The following is a 23834-nucleotide window of genomic DNA, read 5'->3' as shown; positions in this document are numbered from 1 at the left end:
TTCCCTACTTTGGCCAGATTTGTGGCCTGTTTCACTATTTAGCTTTAAATGCTGAGTAACAGAACTGTCTTACAGAAGCTACAGTACCCTGTGTGTGTGTCTGTGTGACAGTGTGCTAAAGTCCAGGCAGGTTAAGGCAGTGACAGTGTCACCTCTTCAGTGAAGGCCAGGCACACAGGTGAGGTCTCCATTTCCTGCGGGCTGTCCCTTACTGGCATTCACAGTGGACCAAACTGGTGCCATTTCTAAGAGAGATGACCATATGCAGCATAACCAGTGCCTTTGATCTGCTTCAGTGCTCTGAGCAGCCTGTTGTGACCAGCTTTAAAGCAGCTGGTAAACACTTAACAAGGCACCTTTTCAGTTTTCTGTTCCACCAGCAGATTTGTGACATTGTGCTATAACCCCCTGGCTCTGAGAGGCAGCTGGGGCTGCCAGGGGGGGTCCCACTCACCTGACGTTGGATATCTGCACTGTAGGCTTCAGCCTGCATGTTGACAGCTGAGCAGGCAGACTGCCCTTGCCTGCCTCCTGTCTGGCCTCTGCCTGAGGGCCAGCTCCACCCTGGCAGTGGCTTTTACTCCCCGCTGCCTGGAGCGGGAGCCCGGGCACACAGCGGGGGTGCTGCTGCCTGGCAGCCCCGGGCAGGCCAGCAGGGTGCTCCTTGCTGCTGGGAGGAGCAGGCACAGAGTGGCAAGAGCAGCCTGTTGATTTAGGGTTAGGTAAAGAGGAGGGTGCTGTGGAAAAAGAAGCTACTAGACAGGGAAGCTCAGCGCTGTGGGAACAGGCAGTGTGATTGCCCCATGGGTAAAGTGGTAAAGAAGCAAATAGCCTTCCTCTCCAAACCAAACTCCCAGTGAGATGACAAAGGAGGCTTTGCACTTTGAAGTGTGTTAATTAACCTAGCCAGTAGACACCTTTAGCTTAATTAACTGGTGCCATTTCTGTAGACGTGATGCCAAAGCAATTAGCCAGCAGCTAGATGGGATTAGCAGTGGTACACTCAAGCATTACGTTTTGTGAAATTAGACTTTGAGTAAGTGTGGGGGTGATTTAGTTGTTTTTAGCAAAAATGGAAAACTCCAAGATGAATTAGCAAAACAACGTGGTAATTTGTAACCTTTAATTGCGTTGTGCCAAGAGTAACTTAGAACTGAGGCCTGTAGGACTAGAGGTGTGTCTAGACTTGTTTCTGATGTCTAAGCAGACTGAAGTTGTGTGTTATTGCCAAAACTCCCACGTGCCAAAATGGTGACTGTCACTCATGCTACTCTGTCCACAGAGCACAAAAACAGCATCAGAACCCCCACTAGCTCCCTCTGTTTCTGAAGAAGAGGATGAAGATGATGAAGAAGAGGAAGATGACAATGAACCTCCACCTGTTATTGCACCGCGGCCCGAACATACAAAATCAGTAAGTCCCAGCTTGGGCTAGCACTGCATTTGTGTATTCAGGGCTGTGTGTTTCTGATCAGACAGCACTTGCCCTTTGTGGATGAAGACTCTGAGTCCTACCATGACATAGTGCTTCATCCAAGCCACTGACACCAGGAATATCCTTCACACTCAGTCATGAGCTTCCTGTGATTCTGACAGGGACCATGAATTTATGGTAGTACTGGGTAAGAGGTAGCTTTGTGTCTTTTAATGCTCCTAGTGTAAAAGGGAGCAACTTTGTCCAAAGTGTCTGTGTAGGCTCTCTGTCATCAGTGGAGAGTGGTTATCAGATGCAGTTCATACCCTAGCAGGATACGTGGGAGAAACTCTTCCCTGGAGGTACCTGTCCCTCTCTACAGACTACATAAGTGGCTAAACTGACAGCTTAGACTACACCCTTCATTTTTGCATGACTGAGGTTGTGGCTTGTGGAGAGGAGGTAGGACGCTGAAGGACTAGGATGCAGTTTCTAATGGCTGCTCCCTGATGTTTGAAATACTGAGGAGAAGCTAGTTCAGCAGTATGATCAGAAAAGTGAAGCTTTTCTCAGCTTCTACTCAGACACTTACCAACTAAAGAGTCATTTTGTTACTCATGAAAACACAGGAGCATCAAGGAACAAGGCTGTGGGGCCCTGGACAGATCTATTTCTGTATCCTTGCAACATAGTAAATTCATTATTTCATTCAGTTGTCTTTCAGAAGGTCAATGAAAATTGAGAATGAAACTGGCTGTGGAGTTGTCTAAAGCCAGCCTTTCCTCTTTGCCTGCTCCCTTTGAGAAGTGGGCAGCAAACCCAAACACGTTAAGAGCCCTGGGTGTGGCAGACACCATCTCCCTGCATTCCAAATAGGATCCCAGGGGCATCTATCTCTGTGGGCCACCTCTCTGACCCCAGTCTCCTCTTGTCACAGATCTACACACGCTCTGTGATCGAACCTGCCGCTGCACCAGCCCCAGCAAAAGAGGCCAGCACCCCCCAGCCTGAGAACTCCAGCACAAACACCCTCTACAGGAACACAGACCGGCAGCGGAAGAAATCCAAGATGACAGATGAGGAGATCCTGGAGAAACTGAGTATGTACCCTGTGTTTGTCATCAGAACCAAAAGACTTCACAGAAATCTTTTTGTTGAGGAGCTCTCCTGCCCCAGATATTCTGTTGGTGTCATTTTTATGAGTGTTTTTACTGCTACTTGTACTAATAGATCAGACTTTGGTTTTGTAGAAATCTACGTGAGAGAGAGCTCCTTTGAAAGAACAACAGTTGACACTATGGATAGAGAGGAAGAGGTGTTTTCAGTGTGCTCCAAAAGAAAAAACAACTCTCAAAAAAATGCTTGGTTTATTTCTTAGCTTTATGCTTACAAATATTTATCAAAGAGACACATCTGTGTGGTGTGATCAGGTAAAACTGCACTGCAGGCATTTCTCAGGAGCCAGCCTCCAGCACATCCACTCTGTATTCCTCAGATACCTGGCACTTCATCATGGCAAATTCCCAGGCAGTTAATACCAGTAGAATCCTAAGCATTGGCCCCAAACCCCTGTGCAGATCATGCTCAAGGAAAGCACATCAAGCCCTTTGTGATTTTGCAGGGCTGCCAATTGAATCTGCTTCTTGCACATAATAGCTGCCAGTGATAAGTTCTCAGATAATAAATTGCTGGGTTCAGAACATAACCCTGTTTACTCTGTGGCTGCCATTAACTGTGAGGACAGAAACTGGATTGGTCCACACCTCCTTGTGCTTGATCTCAAAGCCAATAACATTCTGTCTTTAGTGGGGACAGCTGCTTGTAGAGGGGTGCAGTCTGGCTCTGGCTCCTTCACAGCAGTTGCAGGGCTCGTCCTTGGGCTGTACCAACCTTTTTGTCACACCTGCCCAGTGACTGATGTGACTGCTGAGGCTGAAGTCTTCCTTCACTGTGAGATTTCAGCTGCTTCTGTAGGATTTTCTGCACCCTTCACAGGTTGATGGGACTATAAAGAGCTGAATCCTTACAGGAAGCATCCAAGACTTCAGTGGCTTTAGCTCTGGGCACAAGGAAATAAATTGCAGAGCAGATAATCTGACATACCTGCAGGTGACTGTGAAGGGAGGAATTACAGCTGCTTCAGCTGAGGCTAAATGTCTGAGGCAGGCTTCCACCCTGAGAGCTGCAGGTGCCCTGCAAACACAAACCTAAGTATACATATCATTTTTTCAGGCTTTGTGTATGCCAGATTAGAACTGAGCTCTTGAGTTATTGTGGGTTATAGCTTTGAAATGCTGCATGCTTTCATGCTTTTTCTTTCTGAAGAATTTGATACCAAGTGAGCAAGGTCTAAAGGTCTGCCTTAGGCAAATTGTGATGTGGACAATGAAAACCACTTTGTGCTTTCATGAAGCTATCTGAAAAGAGGGTGATGCTTTTTTCTTATAGTCCTGGGCTAATTATATTTAAACATGTGGTGATTGGGTTTTTTTGTTTTGTTTTGTTTTAACAAAACTTCTCCACCTTGCCTACTTCCCCCACTACTGATTTTATGCTAAATTTAGGAAGATGTCCCCTGCCCTCTTTTATCTTCAATCACTTTCGTAATTCTTTTCTGCTTGAAATAACTTGGGTTTTTTTAGAGCCACTTTTGTTACAAATTTTACTATGGAGAGCAGTCTGTAATGTTGAGATAAGATCAAACAAAATTCTGCCTGTAATGAAATGATGAATATGTTCCACTGTAATTATAAAACCGAAGTGGCCCAATTCTGCTTTCTTACCCACTTAATTTAGGACTTGATAAAAGGAAGTGCTTAAAGACATCCAAATAGCTGATCCATTTATCTTCTGTCCAGAGCAGGGAGTGCTTCTCTGAACTGGAACTGAATACCTGTCACTTTGGTGATTTAAGGGCTGTCGTATTTGACGTGCATTGATTGTGCATTTGATGTGATTGGCTTAAGGCCAGGAAGCCAGCCACAAAAAACTAACTTCTGAAAGCAGCCACTGAAGTTTTGAGGAAAAGCTCCAGAAATCTGAACTGCAGAATCAGTGGCAAATTTGGAAGATTCTTTTTCAAAATACTTGTTCTGCAATCTTTTTGTTTATTCTTTTCTAACTTGAACTTCCATGAACTTCTGAAATCAGTTCTGATAGATACACACTTCCATTAACTTGCTGAGAATAGCACCTAGTTAGAGGATCACAGCAGGGTTTGCTTCAGTGCTGCAGAGTCTGAATGGGACCCCTGTCTGGGGGATGCTTAACTCCAGCACTGTGAGCAGCAGGGTGTGCTCTCCCATCTCCCATCCCTCTGCCAGGCAGTTATCACAGAATTGTTTGGGCTGGAAGACACTTTAAGATCATCAAGTTCAACCATCCCCCAGCACTGCCAGGTCACCACTAAACCATGTCCCTCAGCACCACATCTGTGCAGCTTTTAGAACCCTCCAGGGATGGGGACTCCACCACTGGCCTGAGCAGCCTCTTCCAGGACTTGACAACCTTTTGGGGAAGAAATTTTTCCTCATGTCCAGTGTAAACCTACCCTGGTACCACTTGAGGCTGTTTCCTGTTGTCCTACTGCTTGTTCCCTGGGAGAAGAGACCAACACCCACCTCACTGCAACCTCCTGTCAGGGAGTTGAGAGGGAGAAGGTCTCCCCTGAGCCTCTTTGCTACAGGGCAAACACTCCCAGGTCCTTCAGCTGCTCCTCACCAGACCTGTGCCTTAGACCCTTCCCCAGCTCTGTTGCCCTTCTCTGGCCACACTCCAGCCCCTCAAGGTCCTTCTTGGAGTGAGGGGCCCAAAACTGAACCCCATATTCAGGGTGCAGCCTCCCCAGTGCTGAGACAGGGTGATCCCTGCCCTGGTCCTAGAGTCCCCTGCTCATATTCTTGACCAAGTTGCTTAGTGCTGGAGACCCACTCCAGGGGAGCACAGTGACAGCTTCATCTTACACGGCACGTTTCACTGAGATGAAACCACAAAAACCTAACAGGGTCCTGCAGGCATTCCATCCGTGGCTTGGGCCCCAGCCAGCACAGTTACTCCAGCTCCCACAGGCTGGCACAGCAAGGCAGGAGCACGTCAGGCTCCTGGGGCACGTTGGCATCCTCAGCCAGCAGCAGGCAGGTGAGGCCCTGGAGCACCGTGGGGCAGAGGAAGCCTCTTCTCCCGTGGCTCCCATTAGCCACGGTGCCAAGGCCGGCAGAGCCGTTGTGGCAGGGAGTGCAGCAGATGGTGCCCCCTCTCCTTGCCATGCTGGCAGGCAGGATTCCTGGCTAGCCATCCAGTCAGATGCCCCTTTGGATGCCAAAGCCTGGAGAAACAGCCTGGCCAGGGGAGGGAGGTGTTTGCCACCACTTGCAGTGAATGGCACGTCACCTGGATTGTTCTGGATGCACAGGTGAAGAAGTGTGTCTGTGTTTGTGATGCAGGAATATGGACAGATCAGTCAAAGGAGCTAGCTAGGAAACACTGCCAAGTCTTTCCTCTGAGATAATCTCCTTAAAGTATTTCAGTGATGTCCATTCCAAGTTAAATCTTCAGAATCCATTTGCATTGAGCCATCGCCTTGGGCTTCATTGTTTGTGTTTTATCTCGGAAACTGCAGACCAGAAAAACTCTGGTTTTTTAATTACTCCTTCAAGTTTATCAGATTTTGGCTCTTTCATTCGACACACACACAGTATCCTAATGACTGCTTTCTTTCCTTCCTGTTCAGGCTGCCTCCACCTCCAAGGGGGCATGAAGCTGTCAAGCAGCACAGGCTTTAATGGTAGCTTTGGTGGCTGCCCAGTGAGCCCCACTGTGACTGATGGCCCCAGACCATCCCTCGCCCTGGGCCACTCAGGCCATAGTTCTTGTAGCCCCATAGTGATTGTTTAAAACATGAGATGCTGCTCTTTAGAAACATAAGGGCATTCTTTTGGCAAACTGCTTAAAGAGTGAGAAGTTCCCTTCCTGGATACACTTGGCATATTCTTCCTGTTGTGAAAATGGCACCTGTGCACACACATTGGTTCCAGAACCCAGGGTGCTTTGATTCAGTGGTATTGAACCTCATGTTGAATCACCAAGTATTTATACCCAACAAGATAAAGGCTTTGTTACTCCACCTCTCTTTAAAGCCTATAGACAACAAACACTTGCATTGGAACTTGTTCTTTTCTGCTATCTGTCTCCTGTGAATGTTTCTTCATGTTCTTAGTTTCTTGTCAAGGTGACTCTGCAAAGGAGTGTAGAAAATCAGTCTTTGTGGAAGCCACGTGTGCTGCAGAGCCACCTGCGTTGTTGTTGTTACTGAAGTGACTACAAACAGCTCAGCCCCAGCCAGTGGGGCTGCACTTCTCATCTGCTCGAAGATGACACCTCCATTTTTAAGTGAGCATCTTTCATTTTGCTTCTTTCAGGGAGCATTGTGAGCGTGGGAGATCCTAAGAAGAAATACACTCGATTCGAAAAAATTGGCCAAGGGTAAGTCCAGTCACAGTTACTCACACAAAAACATGAGCCAGGTATTCTGCTGGTGCAATATCAAGCGTGAAGTCAGGCAAGCTCCAGACATGTTCAGACACTGGGTTTGGATTCTCCTGTCTTTCAGGACTGATCAGAATTTCTAACTGATCAGAAGGCATCTTCAGACAACTCGATGCTGGCAAGGTCTTGTCAGCAGCAGGGAGTAGGACCTGGAAGATCTACTGTCCCTCAGATGTGTAGCACCTGTTTGCTTATTCTCTTAGGAGAGATCATTTCTGTATGTCTCAATATGGCCATGGTAAAGAAAGGAGAAAAAACTATTGCCTAAAAGAGCAACTTGCCACCTGATAGTTGTCAGATAAACAACAGTTCTCAATACCATTTCCTTCAAATATTTTCCTGAAAAAAATTACTCAGTGATCAGGATTATAACCATATAGTTTAGAAACTGACACCAGGGTTTTAGTGAAAAACAATCAGCCAAGCTATTCCCTTTTGACACTCAACTGTGCTTACTGTAAATGGGATTGATTTGAAATATTTCCTATGAGGAGGCAAAACCAGAAGAAATTACAGCAAAACCAGGTCTCTGACTTGCATTTTAAGAGCTTCCTTGGCTGTGTTTTCATTCCTGGAGGCTAGTGCCATTTGTGTAACACCAGGATCACACTACTCTGTGTATGACAGGAGCTGTTTACTGACATCAGGAGATATTTTTCTGCCTTAAGCATTTGGGAGGTTTGAACTGGGGGTGACATGTTGCTGACCTAGAACTGATAGCCAGTGCAGAAAGGCAGAGACACTTGTGCCCTCTCTCTGGCAGGCTTTATGCATCGTGCTTGGTGGGGCACTTGTGGGAAGGTATTCCTGCTCCATTCATTGTACCAAACCCTTCTCAGATTCCAGCTTGCTTTCTACCCAAAGCTCTGGTTCTTGCTGTCAGTTGTAAAATGTCAGTGGACACTTAGAGCTGTGCCAGTCTCTGAAAAGATAAGTGTCAGCTGAAGAAGTGAGAGTCAGAATAAACATGTGTGAAGCAGATTACCACTGGCCCTGGGAGAACACAGCCATCACCACCTTTTATTTTGACAATCTGAGCAGTGAGCTTGTACAAAGGTGCCTCAACAGTGGCAAGACAAGAGGCTAATACCTGGCCTGAAAGGGTACCTGAATTGATTTCCTCCAGCTTTCAGTACAGCCTGAAGAGTGCAGGCTCTTCTTGCAGAGGAGTGAGCGTGCTGTCGTAACCAGCTCCTGACTGCAAGGCTGTGGGTCAGTCTGCAGTGAGGGGGGAAGGAGCTAAAGAAAGATCACCACAAAGGGCATCAGGCTCAGGAGGAACTGCACTGCTGCATGGCTGGGCTTAGCATGTCTGTCTGCAGCAGGGCTGGGGTGCACTGGTAGGTGCCAGCTGCTGAGCTGGGTACAGTGACACCAAAGGCTCTACTAGTGTTGGAAGCGAGTAGTTTTTCAGTAGCTGTTAATGAGAGCACTGCAAGGCAGCAGGAGATGTGGCTGCTCAGAGAACTGCAGGTACAGAGCAGCTTCTTAAGGAAAAGCAGCTTCACCAGCACATAGAACTTCATGGCTTCTTACAGCTGGTAAGTGAATAAGCAGTGCCATGGTTTCAGAGCCACTTCACAGTGGACAGTGGTCAGCAGGCCTGTGCTGAAGAACAGGTCAGCCCTGGTTTGTTGTTTGTGGCCAGTGGCATGAGGTTCAGCAAGGCCAAGTGCCAGGTCCTGCACTTGTGGCACAACAACCCTGTGCAACACTACAGGCTTGGGGGTCAGTGGCTGGGAACTGCCTGGCAGAAAAGGACCTGGGGGTGTTGGTCAACAGCTGGCTGAATGAGCCAGTGTGTGCCCAGGTGGCCAAGAAGGCCACCAGCATCCTGGCCAGCAGGACTAGGGAAGTGATCATGCCCCTGTACTCAGCACTGGGGAGGCTGCACCTCGAATCCTGGGTGCAGCTTTGGGCCCCTCACGCCAAGAAGGACCTTGAGGGGCTGGGGTGTGGCCAGAGGAGGGCAACAGAGCTGGGGAAGGGTCTGGAGCACAGGTCTGGTGAGGAGCAGCTGAGGGTCTTGGGGGTGTTTGCCCTGGAGCAAAGGAGGCTCAGGGGAGACCTTCTGGCTCTCAACTCCCTGACAGGAGGCTGGAGCCAGGTGAGGGTTGGGCTCTGCTCCCAAAGGATGCAACAAGAGGAAATAGCCTCAGGTTGCCCCAGGGGAGGTTTAAGTTGGACCTGAGGAACAATTTCTTCCCCCAGAGGTTTGTTAAGCCTTGGCCCAGTGATGGAATTCTAATCCCTGGAAGGATTTAAAAGATTTGGAGATGTGGTGCTGAGGGCCATGGTTTAATTGTGAACTTGGTAGTATCAGGTTAATGGTTGGACTTGATGAACCTAAAGGTCTTTTCCAACCAAAAACAATTCTGTGATTTTTGTGATGCCAGCTGAGGACTGAAGATGCTGCTGACACTGGAGGAAACTTAAGTAGTGCTTGATAAAGAGGCTGTGTTTGCTCAAGCTGTGTTAGCTCTTGCTAGAAAGACAAATTGGTGTGGAGCCTGGGTTCAGGTTGGGTTTTTTAACTTGTTCTGCTCTGCATCACAGTGCAACAGATCAAATTGTGGGCCCTGGTACTTGCCCAACTGCATTAAAACCAAGATACTACAGAAGCATTTAAAAGTTAGATACAGATCAGAAATTACAGTTGCTTAGGAATAAAAGTTCACAATGCAGAGTGGCAGAGCCCTTGCAATTAATTCACAGCTTCACTTAAATTGCTCACCTTTATCTAAACTCCTCACAGATGGCCTGGAGCATACAAAAAGCATCCTAATTTAAAGAGCTGTTTTTAAATAAACCCTGACAGGACTTTGCTTAGGATATTAGCAAGTCTGAATAAATGGTGTTGGCTTTTCATGAAAACAAATTGGATTAATCTCAACAATTAGTCATAGGAAAATGCATTTGCATTTATATTAAAAGAATGCACAGCGTGCCCAATGAGGACATTGTTCTCACACAGACAGACTGTCTCTGGTGCCTCTTGAATTAAAATGCCTCAGAAATATTTCAGCCTGCAGGTACCAAACAAGCCAAGGGATCCTGTAAGAATGAGCAGACTGGCGTTGGCGTTTTCAGCCAGTGGGACACTTGCCAGCTGCATGTCCCCACTCTCAGCATTCCCACCCTGGCTCTCCCTTGCCTCCCTGCCCACAGACATGGGCTTCTTCAGCTGTGGCAGCGTGGACCTGGGGTTTAGCTCAGAAGGGAGCCACATCAGGGTTTCCAAGCCTGCACTTGCTTTTAAAGCCAAAGGGGTTTCCTCTGATTGTGGCCTTTTTAGCCCTTGCCACCATTACAGGGAAAGAACTTCCTTTAACAAGAGGCAGGTGGCAAACAAAACCCCACACTGCCTGGTCTGCAGGGGAGCACCCATTTATTTCTGGTGGCTTCTACAACACTATCTGCCACAGAAGCAAACATCAGACACCATGAAGAGTCCTTCAAATGTCTGGTGCACCTGATGTTAGAGCTGCTGATGGCTCTTGACACACAAAGAAGCTGTCTAAGGATCCACTGGTTTTAGTTCTCCATTTGTGTATGGCACAACACATGCCTCTTCTGCTGCCCACTTGCCCAGTAAAGAATGACACTATCATTAACAGGCAGAGCAGCAGCCAAACTCCTCCCTCCACTCCCACATCCCACCCCAGAGACCCAAAGTGCCAGACAACCAGAGGAGAAACAAGTCCATGAACTCACCTTCCTCAATGGACATGAAGAAGGGAGCAGCCAGTCAAGGAGCCAAGCCATGTGCAGTGGGAGCAGCCAGGCCAGGAACCCACTTATAGAATAGGGGCCCAGAGACAGCTTCATGTCCTGGCCCTGCCATCCTGGGACCTCCACTTGTCATGAAGTCAGGGAGCCCTGGCAATGACCAGAACCCCCACACAGCACATACCTTGTGTAACAAAAGCCTCCCAAGCCCCTTGCCAGCAGAGCCAGCTCTTATAGAGGTGGCTTCTTGCCCTGCCCCCCAGTTACAGTGGAAGGTGGGGGCACCTGGTGGGGATCTCCTCATCAGTTCCCACCCAAGGCTGGTCAGACCCTGGGTGAAGACCAATCAGGAGGATCTTTCTTGCCTGGTTGGGGACGTCATCCATATGCTAACCCTCTTTCAGGGCTGGGGGTTTAACCCCAGCACTTCAAAGCCTTAACCTGCTCTAGCTGGGACCTCACGGGGTGGCTGGAGAAGAGTTTCCTGCACGCTGGAGAAAGCTGTGCCTGTATCCCTTCCTCAGCTGGCTGTCACACCTATGCAGGGTTCTCAGAAGGACTGCGTGGTGTTGCCTGAGTTTCTCAGCCAAACTCAAGGAAGAGGCCTGAGAAGGCACAACTAGCTGTTAGGTGTGTTAGATTCCCTGGGGAAAAAACACACACAAGGGAAAAAAAAAAGGGGGGATAAAAAAACCCAGCAAAGCAAAACTGGAGACAATGGAAAAAGATTTAAATATATTCCTTTCCAGACTTTGTAGATGCCTTTTCCTTAAGTTTTGAGTGAACATAATCTAGTGTTTGAGGTTAGCACCAGCCCTTTTTCTTCATGTTGGACACAATTCTAATCGTGTGCACTGTGCATGGCAGAGGGCTGGGGGGTTGCTGCTGGCTGAAGCAGTGGATGAACAAGGGTCTCGTGTCTGGGCTTGCCTTCACTCAGAGGGACTAAACCACTTCTCACTTCTGCTGCCTTTTGTTTCTAGGGCATCAGGAACAGTTTATACAGCCATCGACATCGCCACGGGACAGGAGGTGAGTGTCAGCCACCCCAGCAGATTTTGGGGGTACTCAGTGATTTCCCCATGGGTACAAGCTGTGGATGGGGCTGTGGGGTCACCAGTGGAGCTTTACTGCAGTGTTCCCCTGAAGCACAGCCCAACCTCAGCATCTGCTGTCTTCAGCTGTGCAGTGGGAGGGCAGTGTGGTTCTGTGTGCCACCCACTGCCAGCAGCCCTGACACTGGGGGGTGGTGATCAATGCCTGGAAAGGTGCCTGTGAGTGCCTGGGGGAGGTCCTGATGCCCCTGCAATCAGTAAGAGCCTTGGTGCTCTGGGCTTGAGCTGGTGCTTCACCCATAGCTTTTAAGGCCAGTTGCAGGAGAATTGTGTTTTCACTTGGTCTGTCTTCAGGCCAGTGCTCTCCACAGTATTGGTGGTCCATAGTACCATGTTACATCATCCCTGCATTAGGGTTTTAATGGAGAGAAACCCCAGCAAGCTTTTGGGCCTGATAAAAGTGATACCATTTTTATTGCCAGTGTAAATGTATTGGTTTAGAAGCTGTCAGCTCTCTGTTCCCAGTGTGCCTGAAGCTGTGCTAGTACAGAGAGTGTTGGTCTCTGTATAGAGCTCTGTACATTTCCAGCATGAAATCTGCCAGTGGACCTGGCCATAGATCTGCTAGAGATACAGGCTGTCAGATCTAAAGATCTGTCATCCTGAGAGGCCTTGGGAGAACCTGGGGGTGGTCACAGAGTTCCCTGTTGCTGTGAGGAATAACTAGCTTCATTATGCCACTTAATTTCAGACAGACTTTGGCCTTTTAACCACCCAAAAGAACACAAGGAGGGAAGTGGTCTCATCCAGAGAAGGACACGCTAGTTCTGTCTTAATTACTAAATACATTAATGTATCAACTAGCTAATGGAGGCTGCCATCATTCAGTCCCAATTCCTCTTAATCACAGGTTCAGACAGTAATACTGTTCAGCATCTTTTCCATCACATGTTTTATCTTGAAAGCATAATGGCAGAGATAATTAAGGAGAGATCGTGTTTAGGACACAGTTCTGTGTTTTAGTCATAGTGAAGCTGCTTGACACACACACTCACGAAGGAGAAGACGTATCAAGAGCAGAGATCTCTCCAAAACAAAGCAGTTGTGTTTAGGTCTGGTGTCAGTGACAGCCTGTGAACTGGTTGGAGGGAAGTGAAAGTCTATGTCCTACCTGAACCTACCTGAAAATCTGGCTAGAAAACCAAGAAGAAGAGCAGGGGGATGGTCTCTCTTGGGCCACATCAAGAGCAGGACTAGGCAGAGGGGATCTGCCAGAAAACACATCTGAATCTTGCAGGTAGTTTCCCATCCACCTGCAGTGCTGCACTTTATAACTACTCTGAGACTGAGATCTGCAAGGGATCCAAAAGCTCTAAGCCCTGCTTAAAACCCTGGGTGTGTCCATCACACACCACAGAATGGAGTGGGGTTTTTAAACCTAGAAAGTAATTGCAAGTGTAAACTGTGTTAAAGTACGTTGCTTAGGCTTGCAAAATCAAAATTCAAGAAGTTAGGAAGTGCTAGGATTGTATCTTTTTGTGGAACTTCAGTATTTATAGTACAGCATTTTCTATTTAATGTAGGGATGTGTTTTCTATCAGTTACCCAATCGAGAATAGCAGCAGTTGCTGAAGTAATGATCTAAAATCACATAATTGCTGAAGTATTACCAGCTAGTTTTGCATATTTTTACAGTAACAAAATCTCTTCCTGCCTGCAAAACACACATGAATAGTAACAGTGGTGATAAACCAGGGCTGTTTGAGAAGAATGCAGGTCCAGAGAGTGTTGTTAGAGATTTGTGGCTGATATTTTACAGACCATTTTTTCAGATTTTCCAAAGCAAAATGTATTTGGCCATGTGTCCTGTAGCTAGCACCCAAGCTGGCAAGCAGGGAGTTGTGATGCACGTTGCTGAGCTCTCAGGTCTAATGACAAGGCAGTTTGGTGCAGCTCTGCTGTGTCACTCCCCAGACCCTCACCCCACGCTCGTTCTGATCTGTTGCTGCAGACTACTCAAGTTAATGATTTTCCATGTCATTTCAGGTGGCCATAAAGCAAATGAATCTCCAACAACAGCCCAAAAAAGAACTAATTATTAATGAAATCCTAGTCATGAGGGAAAATAAGAACCCCAATATTGTTAACTATTTAGACAGGTAAGTAGTTCTGTTTTCACCTGGGTGTTTATTTACATACTACAAGCCAAAGATGTAAAAAGACCCTTTGGTCACTGGCAGAAAATTGACCTCTCTGTTGTTTATCTACCCATACAATGTATTGGAGGAGATTGCATTTTGTCTGCATGAATCTTTTCTGGCATATGTAGTTTGAAGACTGTTTTCAAAAACCTGGATCAGCCATATCTTATTAAAACAACAGCCTGTAAGTTCACTACCTTCATGTTGTTTTGTTGTGGTGGTGTTTCTTAGTTGTTTTTTTTTTTTTTTAAGTTAATCATATTTTCTGTGTCTTATGATAAGTGCTGATAAATCATCCTAAAAATTATTTTCCTTGGGCCGTACCTACTATTTTCCATTGCTGTGGATGCCAGGAAGGAAGACTAGATTCTTCTTCCCAGAAACACATAACTTGCCAGTTTTTAAATTGTTTTTCCTGTTTCTGAATGTATTTTATGTAAGGTTTTCCAAACTGTTGACCAATTTCTGTCCTCAGTGGTACACACCCTCCTACCATGGACAACTGTAAAAGTTGTGTTGTCTTGTTCCTGGAGTTAATCACGGAATTTCTGTGTTAAGATGATGAACCAGATGTGATATGTCCTGGTTCAAGATTTATCTTTACCATTACTAAACTGCATTTTTCACTTTGTCACCATCTAAGTCATCTGATTTTTCACTTATGTGCCTTTCTCATTTAGACTGCATAGATTCCAAGTACTGTATAGCCTATAAGGAATGTCTGTTCATTTTGTTCTGTCTTCACTTAAAAATGACCTGGAAACAGAACTCAACTGTAGTCTTTCTCACAAGGTGGCTTAGCTAAGCACGTTCATCTCGAAGCCTTTGTTTTCTCCTTGCAGCTACCTAGTGGGTGATGAGCTCTGGGTGGTTATGGAATACTTGGCTGGAGGCTCTTTAACCGACGTTGTCACAGAGACGTGCATGGATGAAGGGCAGATAGCAGCTGTCTGCAGGGAGGTAAGGGATCCCGACTGCTTGGGCAGGGTGCTGCTTCTCACCAGCTGGCAAGGACATGATTTCATCTTCAGAGCTTCATTCCTGTGTTGCTTTTATAATACAGGGAAGAAAGAGCATCTTAAGTGAACCGCCTGCTGCTATCACTGCGCTCGTTATACTCTGTTATTATACACTGTTATTGTACTAGCTCTATTTTTGGTTTCTTTAGTTTTACTATTCTCAACTTTGCCTTTTTAACATTTGCCTGGAGCATGTCTGTACTGCATTCCTTGCCTGTAAAAGCAAACACGCTGGTGGCAGAATTTTAAAATAACAGCAAAGAAAAATAGAGACTCATTTATCACAGTCCTCAGCTTAGAAGGAGAGCATTCCACCCAAAGTGGGGTTTGCCTCTGAAAAATGACTAACGTGCTAGTTCTAAATCTGCTGTGGAGCCTAACAATAAAATCTTTGTCGTGCAGCCACTCGCCCGACAGTGATCCACTTCATACCACAGGAGGGGACCTTCTCTTTTTTGGCAAAGAATAGTTTGTCGTGGGGGTGGAGGCAGCAGGTTTGTTGCAGCAGCAGTCACTCTGCCTGTGCTTCCAGGGACAGCCTGTAACAACTGCCATTTCTCTTTCAAAAGCCAATATGCCTTCATTTAGGAGGTTATTACTCTAATAGTGTTGGAGAAGCCAACTATTCCTATTGACAGCACAATATTCTGGCGTTACTCACAATTCATCTAGAAATTAGATTTTTTTAGAGCCTTTTCCTTTCTTGCCTGATGAAATCAGGTCATTAATTTTTACCCTCACCTTTCTTTTTCTCTGTCAGTGCCTGCAGGCGCTGGATTTCCTGCACTCCAACCAAGTGATTCACAGAGACATCAAGAGCGACAACATTCTGCTGGGGATGGACGGCTCTGTCAAATTGAGTAGGTGCTCCTGGCAGGCCCAGTGCTGCCAGGAGGGGGTGTGGGGCTGCTTCTGACTGACTGCCAGCCACCCAAGAGGGATGCCTGTGGTCCTGCACTGACCACTGCTGCAGGCAAAGAGCCCAGCTCCCACGTGCAGAGGGGCACAGAAAGGGGGAAGGTGCACAGAGTGGCTTTGCTTTGGGTATGGCCCTTCCAGAGGGAGGGATTTACAGTTGAAAGCTTTGAGTGAATAAAAACCTCTGCATGAAACTTGAGGGGTTCTGTGGCCAATTCAGTACTGCCTTGGCTACAGAGCGTGGCCACTCTTCAGACTAGTAACTCCTTCTCAAGTGTACAGTGGGGATCTCTTCTGCTCGGTTTCATCACTCAGGCTGCCTTTAATACTACTTTGGGGTTTTTTTTCCTCAGCTGATTTTGGCTTCTGTGCTCAGATCACCCCTGAGCAGAGTAAACGGAGCACAATGGTCGGGACTCCTTACTGGATGGCACCAGAAGTGGTGACAAGAAAAGCTTACGGCCCCAAAGTGGATATCTGGTCACTTGGGATCATGGCAATAGAAATGGTGGAAGGAGAACCTCCTTATCTTAATGAAAATCCTCTCAGGGTAAGGTGCAAATAAAATCAGATACCATTGTCTTTCTGTTCTCTCCTAAGTTTTGTCTCCCATGAGATGAAATCTGTCACATCAGTTTGAACTAGTTCCACTAAGACCTGCTTCTAAAAGTGTCACTGGAGGACAGCAGCATGCACTGCAGCTTTGGTTATGTCAGTGGGAGAACCTCAAAAGAGCAGTGACATGTAGCCAGTTCAGAAATGTGCCACCCTTGGCATTTCTCATGTGGTTTTGAACTCTCTCGGACATCTGCGAATGACAAGAATTTTTCAGCAGCAAGTTTCTGCAGTTGGGGAATTTTTATGAACATAGTTTCACCTGCATCTGCAGGCAGAGAAAGCTCTTCAGCCTCAGACCAGTGCTGATTGCTTACCTGAGCCTTTCAGGAAGTCTCACAGGTTATAGTAATGCCATAATTATTTCTTACCAAACACATTTCCAAGAGTATGTTTTAGCACTTGTAGTAAACTAATGTCTTTTTAGTGTTCTGAAGTTTCCAGTTTAATCCTAATGTTTTAAAGCAAAATGACCAGTAAATACTAAATGAGTGCATAGTAGTGGAGGATTGTGTACCAGGATAAAACCTGATGACTGGCAGCTAAAACAAACTTAAATGCTGCAGAGTTAATTCCTGATAGGATGCAGGAGTTCATGAGGAAGTTGCTTTTGCCCTGTGCATATGCATGTACCATTTTTATTAAGGCTAGAATTAAATGGAGCATGACTGTTAGTTTTTGTCACAGTGGTGGAGCTCTGCTTCCCTTGGTCTGTGGCACCCAGACTCTGTACTGCAGCCTGAAAGAGGGAACAACAGAATGGTCAGGAAACACCCCCAGCTGGCCTACTTAAAAAAGGCATTCCACAGTTATACATACTTTAGTCTTCCACCCTTTTTGAAAAAAAAAGATGCCTGAGTTTCCCTGGAAGTCTTCTCTTGGTCTGGTGGGTGCCCTGGGGGTTCTGGTCCCAGTGCACATGGGTGCTGGGCCACCTCATGATGGGGGATGAGAAAGAAGCAGGTTTGGATGATGCTGAACAAGCAGCTGGCAGGGTGGCAGGAGGCCTGTGTCACTGCAGCCCACTTTTACCAACAGAGGCTTTTGCACATCACCAGTTTTGCTTCAGTTTCCTGCAAAGAGAGGACCCCATATTCCACTTGCCCCCATGGAATACCCTTGGGAAAAAAAATGCATTTGTCTTTTGTAAGGCAGCAAAAAAACAGATTAAGATAATAAGTGTTACTGGTCTGGGTGCTGAAAACTCCCTGTTCCTTAACCTCCAGCTTTGAGTAGGGCTCCTCCAGAAGCCTCAGGTCAACGTTCTTATCTCTGACCAAATGGCCATTCTGCTATTCCTGCCCTTACCCAGGTCCTTTGGGATGCTCTTTTTCTGCATACATGCCTCCCCTGCTGCTGGAGTTCAGATCCACTTGAACACTTAGAGCTTCAAGGCATCTCCAGGTGTCTGAGTGAAACTGCAGTAGATTAAAATCAGGCATCTGAAGTTGGTACCATCTGTATTAGCTGCCTGGACTCTTCGGCAGAGCCTGTTGCCCCTGAGCTAGGAGCAGTGAACAGCTTGTGATGGACTGCCTGAAGTTCCCCAGTTATCAGCGTGCTTTATTCACATAAATCAGCCCCAGTGGGGACAGGATCCATCTGCTGCTGTGTGTGGAGTCAGAGACTGCAGCCAGAGGTCTCGGCTGCACCCGAACCACAGAGCTTGTGAGCAAGACCTGTTTTACAGCTGAGATTTTTAGCTGAGGCACACAACAGTTGTTGGGTGTAATAGTCACATTTAGACCACGTTCAGGGAATGCTGCAAAGCCTGGAAACTAAAGCATGTTCTTTCATTTTTATGAGTGTTTGTTTTAGTAATGGAAGGCACACAGGAGCTTCAGTTAGTGACATTAATTTAAATACATAAATATACTGTAAGGGCATTGAAGGCTCATTAATCAGAGTTAACAGCAGTCTTAATGGAGATGCATTTGTTTTCATCCCACGTTGCTCAGGTTCTTCCCAGCCTGTGCAGAACTCACAGGAATGAACCATTTTCCAGCCGTCAGTGTCCTGGATATTTCTGTGATGATATTTGTTTTCTCTCACTGTGATTTCCTTCCATCAGGCATATGCCTGGGGCCTGAGGGACAAACGGGTGTGATAAATATCCTTTGAAATGCAGGTTGGACCTCCCCAGTTTCAGTTTAAAATAAAAAAAAAACAAAAACAACCATCAAACCAAACCCAAACCCTGAGCACTTTGTTTGCTTTCTCATTTATTAACCACAGCACATCAATTTTCCTCAGAACTGCAGCATATTTTCCAAATGCTGTGGATCTTCTACATTTCGTGCTTCCCAAGCATGTGTATGTTGTTCTGTCGTGCATCTGGGTGGCCTGGATGACTTCAGGATATCGTTTTCACAGGCTGCAGCTCTAACTGTGTGCTGACTCCTTTCTTGTGTCTTGGTATGTTAAATTAATGAGCTTATTGCCCCCTTGCAGCTACTGCAAACATTCATTTCCTCTGTACTGAACTTGGTTTTCTTTGCTGGCTCTATCATAGGAAACCAAAAGATAGGTGTTAGGAGGGCACTTCAGCTTCCCACAGACCTTTTTCTGTTGTGGCAGGAGCACTGAAAAGGTGCAGTCCCTAGCTAGAGGTGACTCCTCCTCATGGTTCACGTTCTGTGAAGAAACAAGCAGTTAAAAGAGCTCTGTTTGCCCTGGCAGTTCTTTTTCACAGCTGGGTGAATGTAGCTGGGATAAAGTCCCCCAGCCTGCCCAGGTGCTGTGTTCCTTCACTGCAGGAGAAGTTCCATCCCTCGGGTAGCACAGCTTGACCAGGGCGAGGATGGGCACGCTGGTGGCTGGGGTTGGCTGCAGGGGGACAGATGAGACTGATTTTGTGACATTTATGTTGTGGGGAAAGGAAAGAAACTTCCTTTTATTGGTTTTACTCCAGGATAGTTCACTTGCCTTTTTAGGCTTGGAAATTTTCCTCTGTATTTAAGAGGATAATAACAAAGTCAATTTGGTCACAGTCTCTTTAGATGCCAGTAGCACAGAGCTGTCATTACCCTGGCAGATGTTTTTAGGGAAGACTCCTAGGCCTAGTTCTATTATTATTACTGTATATTTGAGACATATTCTGCAAGTTTAGGTTTGAATATTTCAAAATGTTTGTCTTGTGTTTCTAAATAACATCTTCCAAAAGCAGAATGAGCTCATCTCTCTGGCTTCTCTGCATGTTAGACCTTGGTTACAAGTGACCCACGTGGGACAATCCTCACTCCCTGTTCCCCAAAGTGACGTTGCAGTTCCTTGGCCTGGGGAATGTCAGGAAGACTCAGGGAGCTGCACGGACACTGTCAGCTGCATGGAAGTGAATGTCCTTGGCTTTGCAGAGAAAGTTAGGCTTAGCTTGGGCTGGATGCTGTTGAGGAGGAGGAAGGCTGGCATTTTCAAGTGTCTGGGTAGGCCCCTGTGCATCCAGATGAGCAGCCGCACGTTGACAGAGGAGTCAACCCTTTACACAGACAAATATTCCCAATTCTCAGGTAACACTTTGGGTTTTTGGTTGTTCCAGCTCTTCTGTCTGTGAAGATGACACTGAAAACATGAAACAAGTGTAATAGATTTTATGTCATCTTTCCTTAAAAAACGTAAAACCCAACAAATTTTCTAAAACTGGTTTTGAGAGATGAACTGCCCCCAGTTCTTCTCACTGGGAAGCTTGGCTTGAAACATGAAGATTATGGTTCAAAGACAACATACTGTATTCTGTTTCTTGTCCATTTTTGCTGAAACACTTGGTGAACATATTCCTTTCATAGTCCAAGTTGTTTCCTCCATGTCACCCAGCCTGAGCTATCAGTAACCCAGCTGTGAATCCTCCCATTTCTTCCCTGGCCATTTCTAGGGTGCAGACATCACTGAAGTATTGACCTGAGTATCAAAACCAGCACAAAATCAGTACTGCTGGGATGGAATTAACTCAATCTTCTCATCAGACCTTTGGAAGTGTTTTTTACCACATGAGTGAAGCTGATCTGGAACTGCTGAAGGACACAGTTGCAGGTGGCTCCTGTCTGCCCAGTTATCCATCTTCCTCTTCATGTATTTGTGCAGGCAGCTTAATGCCTCTGTGTTGAAAATGAGGTTCCAAATGTTTCTGTTTCTTTACCTAAGGAACGAGCTGATGGATTTACTTTTTTTTTCATCCAGTTAACATTTTTATCAAGAACAGAGCAAAAAATTTGCCAGCCTTTGGTTTCTGGAAGCTGTACTTCAGGGACCAGTGAGCGCTGCAGAGATGCGTTTTATGTAATAAACCTTTGAAATAACATAGTTAGACCCAACTGAATCTTCAAAATAGCCTGTAAAGCTAGTGTCAATACTTGGAGAAGCAAAGTGTGCTTTTGCTGATGTAGTTCATACTAACTAGGTCAGCCAATGAAATCAGCTGTCAAGGCAAGATCATTCTGATGTTGGAATAGATGTGGCTGCATCAGGGTTTTTTGTTGCTATAGAAAAATCCTCTCTAACCCTTTGCCAGGGAAGAAACCAACACTGGAGGCTGGACCTCAAAAAATGGGGTCTACATGAGCCCTTCTGGATGTGAAAGGAAGGGGTGAAGCCTCGTGTCTCCTCCTTCCCCAGGCGCTGTATCTGATAGCGACGAACGGGACGCCGGAGCTGCAGAACCCCGAGCGACTCTCCGCCGTGTTCCGGGACTTCCTGAACTGCTGCCTGGAGATGGACGTGGACAGGAGAGGGTCTGCCAAGGAGCTTCTGCAGGTAAAGTGCAGAGCAGCTGCCAGTCAGACAGCTGCACTGGGTAACAGTTTTCTCCTCAGCTAAACGTGAAGGTGTCAGATGGAACCCCCTGATAGTTTCCAGTCTTGGTGTTTTTCAGATTAAAAATAAGTAGAATCAGAGAATGGTTTGAGTTGGAAGGGACCTCTAAAAGTCACCTGGTCCAACCCCCCTGCAGGGACAGGGACATCTGCAGCTAGAGCAGGGTGCTCAGAGCCCCGGCCAACCTCACCTGGGATGGTTCCAGGGATGGGGCAGCGACCACCTCTCTGTGCAACCTGAGACCGTGTCTCTACCCTCAGCATCAAAAATTTCTAGTCTAAATCTCCCTCCTTTACTTAAAAACCATCACCCCTTGTCCTGTCACAACAGACCCTGCTAAAGAGACTGTCCCCAGCCTTCTGACAGGCCCCCTCAAATGCTGAAAGGCCACAAGAAGGTCTCACCAGAGCCTTCTCTTCTCCAGGCTGAGCAACCCCAACCCTCTCAGCCTGGCCTCCCAGCAGAGGGGCTCCAGCCCTCAGATCATTTTTGTGGCCCCGTTTTTTATTTTGTTACTATATTCAGTTTTACATGGTGGCAAGATAAGTCAAGTGGAGGGATACCAGGTGTGGAGGCCTGAAATGGTGTTGGTGATACCATGTACAGAGCGGTGACCAGGAAAGAACCCAATGAAATCAGTCACAGCCAAGCAGAGATGGGGCTGTGGGAAGGAAGGGGCTGTGGGGTCCTCTCTTTGAGCATCAGCCAGGCCCTGGCTTGTCCATCATGCCCCAAGCCTAGAAATTTCTGCCACTGAGCCCCACTTTGAGAGGTTTTTGCCACCAAAACGGGGACAGCTGAGCAGGACTAGTCACAGCTCCACTTGCTGCCTGGCACAGTCGGGTGGATGAGAACTGCTCCAGGTTTCCTGCCAGGCTTTGTGGCAGATAGGGAGCTGCAGAACATACCACTTGGCTGTCCCTGCTGTGAAGGTGCCAGCCAGCACAGGAGGGGCAGGGCATGGAATGGCAGACACTGCTCTCACGGCAGCCCTGAGCCAAGTCCACCAGTGCCCATCACTTGGTGCTGAGAACCTGTGCCTCAGTGCCCTTCAGAACACCACATGGGCCTAAATACTGCTGGGATAAACATCTCCTGGAGGCACTGGAGTTCCCTGAGGAGCGGCTTATGCCCCTCCTCTTTTTTGACGATAAAATAAATAGCCCCTGTCTTTAGAAAGCAGAAGTATTTTGAGTTTCCTGAAAGGAACGAGGCCCTGGAACAGCAAGCAGCATTCCCAGAGCAGCATTGCCTGTCCCAGCAGGCTGGAGACACCTTGCTCCATGGATTCTTCAGCTGATGGGCCACGCTTGCCCGTGACAGCAAGGTACCGGCCGTGACGGCGCGGGAGCAGACAGTCCCCTCAGCCCCCTCCAGCGTGTTCCTGGTCACCAGAGGGACACTGCTCGAGCCTGCCAGTGACCCAGTGTGGAAAGTAACGGTTCTTTTCTTTGCTCTTCCTTTGGGCAGCATCCATTTTTAAAATTAGCCAAGCCGCTCTCCAGCCTGACTCCTCTGATCATTGCAGCAAAGGAAGCGATCAAGAACAGCAGCCGCTAGCGCTTCAGGCCGGCTTTCTCCCACGCCAGCCAGAGCAGGACTGAGAGCAAAAACTCTGTAAAACCTCAACTCTTGTGCTGCAGGACAGACGGACGGATGGACAAACCAACGGTCACAGTCGTGGTGGCAGGAGGGAGGACAACCCAGTCCCTCAAGGAGTAAAAAAATTATCATTTGTCTTCTTCCTGCTTTCTGGCGCCTTTATTTATTTTTAAGATGAAACAGGGGCTAAGACAGAGAGGTAATGACCGAAAATGCTTTGCTGCCTCAACCATTCCCAAGGTAAAGCAGATTCAGTTGGAAGATTCCCTTCCTTCTCGCCCTGTGAATAAGCTGTACATTCACTTTTAAATTGTCAGTTGTTTCTTAAAGACGGAAAGTCCCTTTTGTGGGGTTTTTTGGTACGGTTTGGAATTGGAAAAGGGTCTCCTCCATTCATAAACTCCAGACTGCGCTACCTTTTGAATACAGCCCACCCGCTTATACCTGCCCAGTCACGGTACGTCTAGGGAAGGAAGAAAGTGAAACTGCATTTCCAACCAAAACCGAGTCCAGAGCAGGGCAGGCAAAGCACCCTGTCGAGATCCAGGTTTTCAGCTGTGAGTATGTGGTGTTTCAGTTCTTGGCAATTTGATTTGTACAACTGTCATCTCTTTGCCTCAATGAGGGTCGTACTCAATTAAAAAGCAGAAGGGTTGGTCGGAGTGCACGGAAAGGGCTCATCTGACATAAAAGCTGTAGGAGAAGTGTGAGGTGGGAGCGGGCCCAGCCGTGCTGTGCTGAGCCCTGGCAGCACCAGCACCGGGGGCTCCTCTCTTGCCGTGGCCAGAGCGACCTTCCCGAATCGGAGCCCGGCTGGCAGGGGCTGCGCCCGGGGGAATCCCGCAGGCTGGTGGGACCAGCCTGAGTCCGGGCAGGGTAGAGGAGGGCAGGCCCGAGCGGAGGGGCAGCGTCACTCCTGAGGGGGCCGGGC

At 47.2% G+C, this 23834-nt stretch overlaps 1 protein-coding gene across 5 annotated transcripts in view; it reads left to right on the top strand.

Moving 5' to 3' along the window:
• The window catches only part of PAK3 (p21 protein (Cdc42/Rac)-activated kinase 3), a 38914-nt gene extending 15888 nt beyond the window's left edge, over nt 1–23026 (top strand). For 3 of the 5 annotated variants that reach the window (XM_008941631.1, XM_008941628.1, XM_008941629.1), the window contains 10 exons: nt 1283–1414; nt 2352–2514; nt 6832–6895; nt 11671–11719; nt 13789–13901; nt 14786–14903; nt 15723–15822; nt 16234–16430; nt 21104–21241; nt 22772–23026. In XM_008941631.1, coding sequence (XP_008939879.1) covers nt 1283–1414; nt 2352–2514; nt 6832–6895; nt 11671–11719; nt 13789–13901; nt 14786–14903; nt 15723–15822; nt 16234–16430; nt 21104–21241; nt 22772–22861 — 1164 coding nt within the window. In that variant the 3' untranslated portion in view covers nt 22862–23026. Of the gene's footprint in view, nt 1–183; nt 215–982; nt 1008–1282; nt 1415–2351; nt 2515–6831; nt 6896–11670; nt 11720–13788; nt 13902–14785; nt 14904–15722; nt 15823–16233; nt 16431–21103; nt 21242–22771 lie in introns of all 5 variants that reach the window. The other 2 variants (XM_008941630.1, XM_008941632.1) reach the window with 2 other exon arrangements.
• Nucleotides 23027–23834: the final 808 nt, after the last annotated feature.

This window comes from Merops nubicus, unplaced genomic scaffold (genome assembly GCF_000691845.1).
Source record: "Merops nubicus isolate BGI_N331 unplaced genomic scaffold, ASM69184v1 scaffold3586, whole genome shotgun sequence".
NCBI lineage: Eukaryota > Metazoa > Chordata > Aves > Coraciiformes > Meropidae > Merops > Merops nubicus.
The sequence above is the reverse complement of the archived record's forward strand: the minus strand, read 5'-3'. Positions and strand labels throughout refer to the sequence as shown.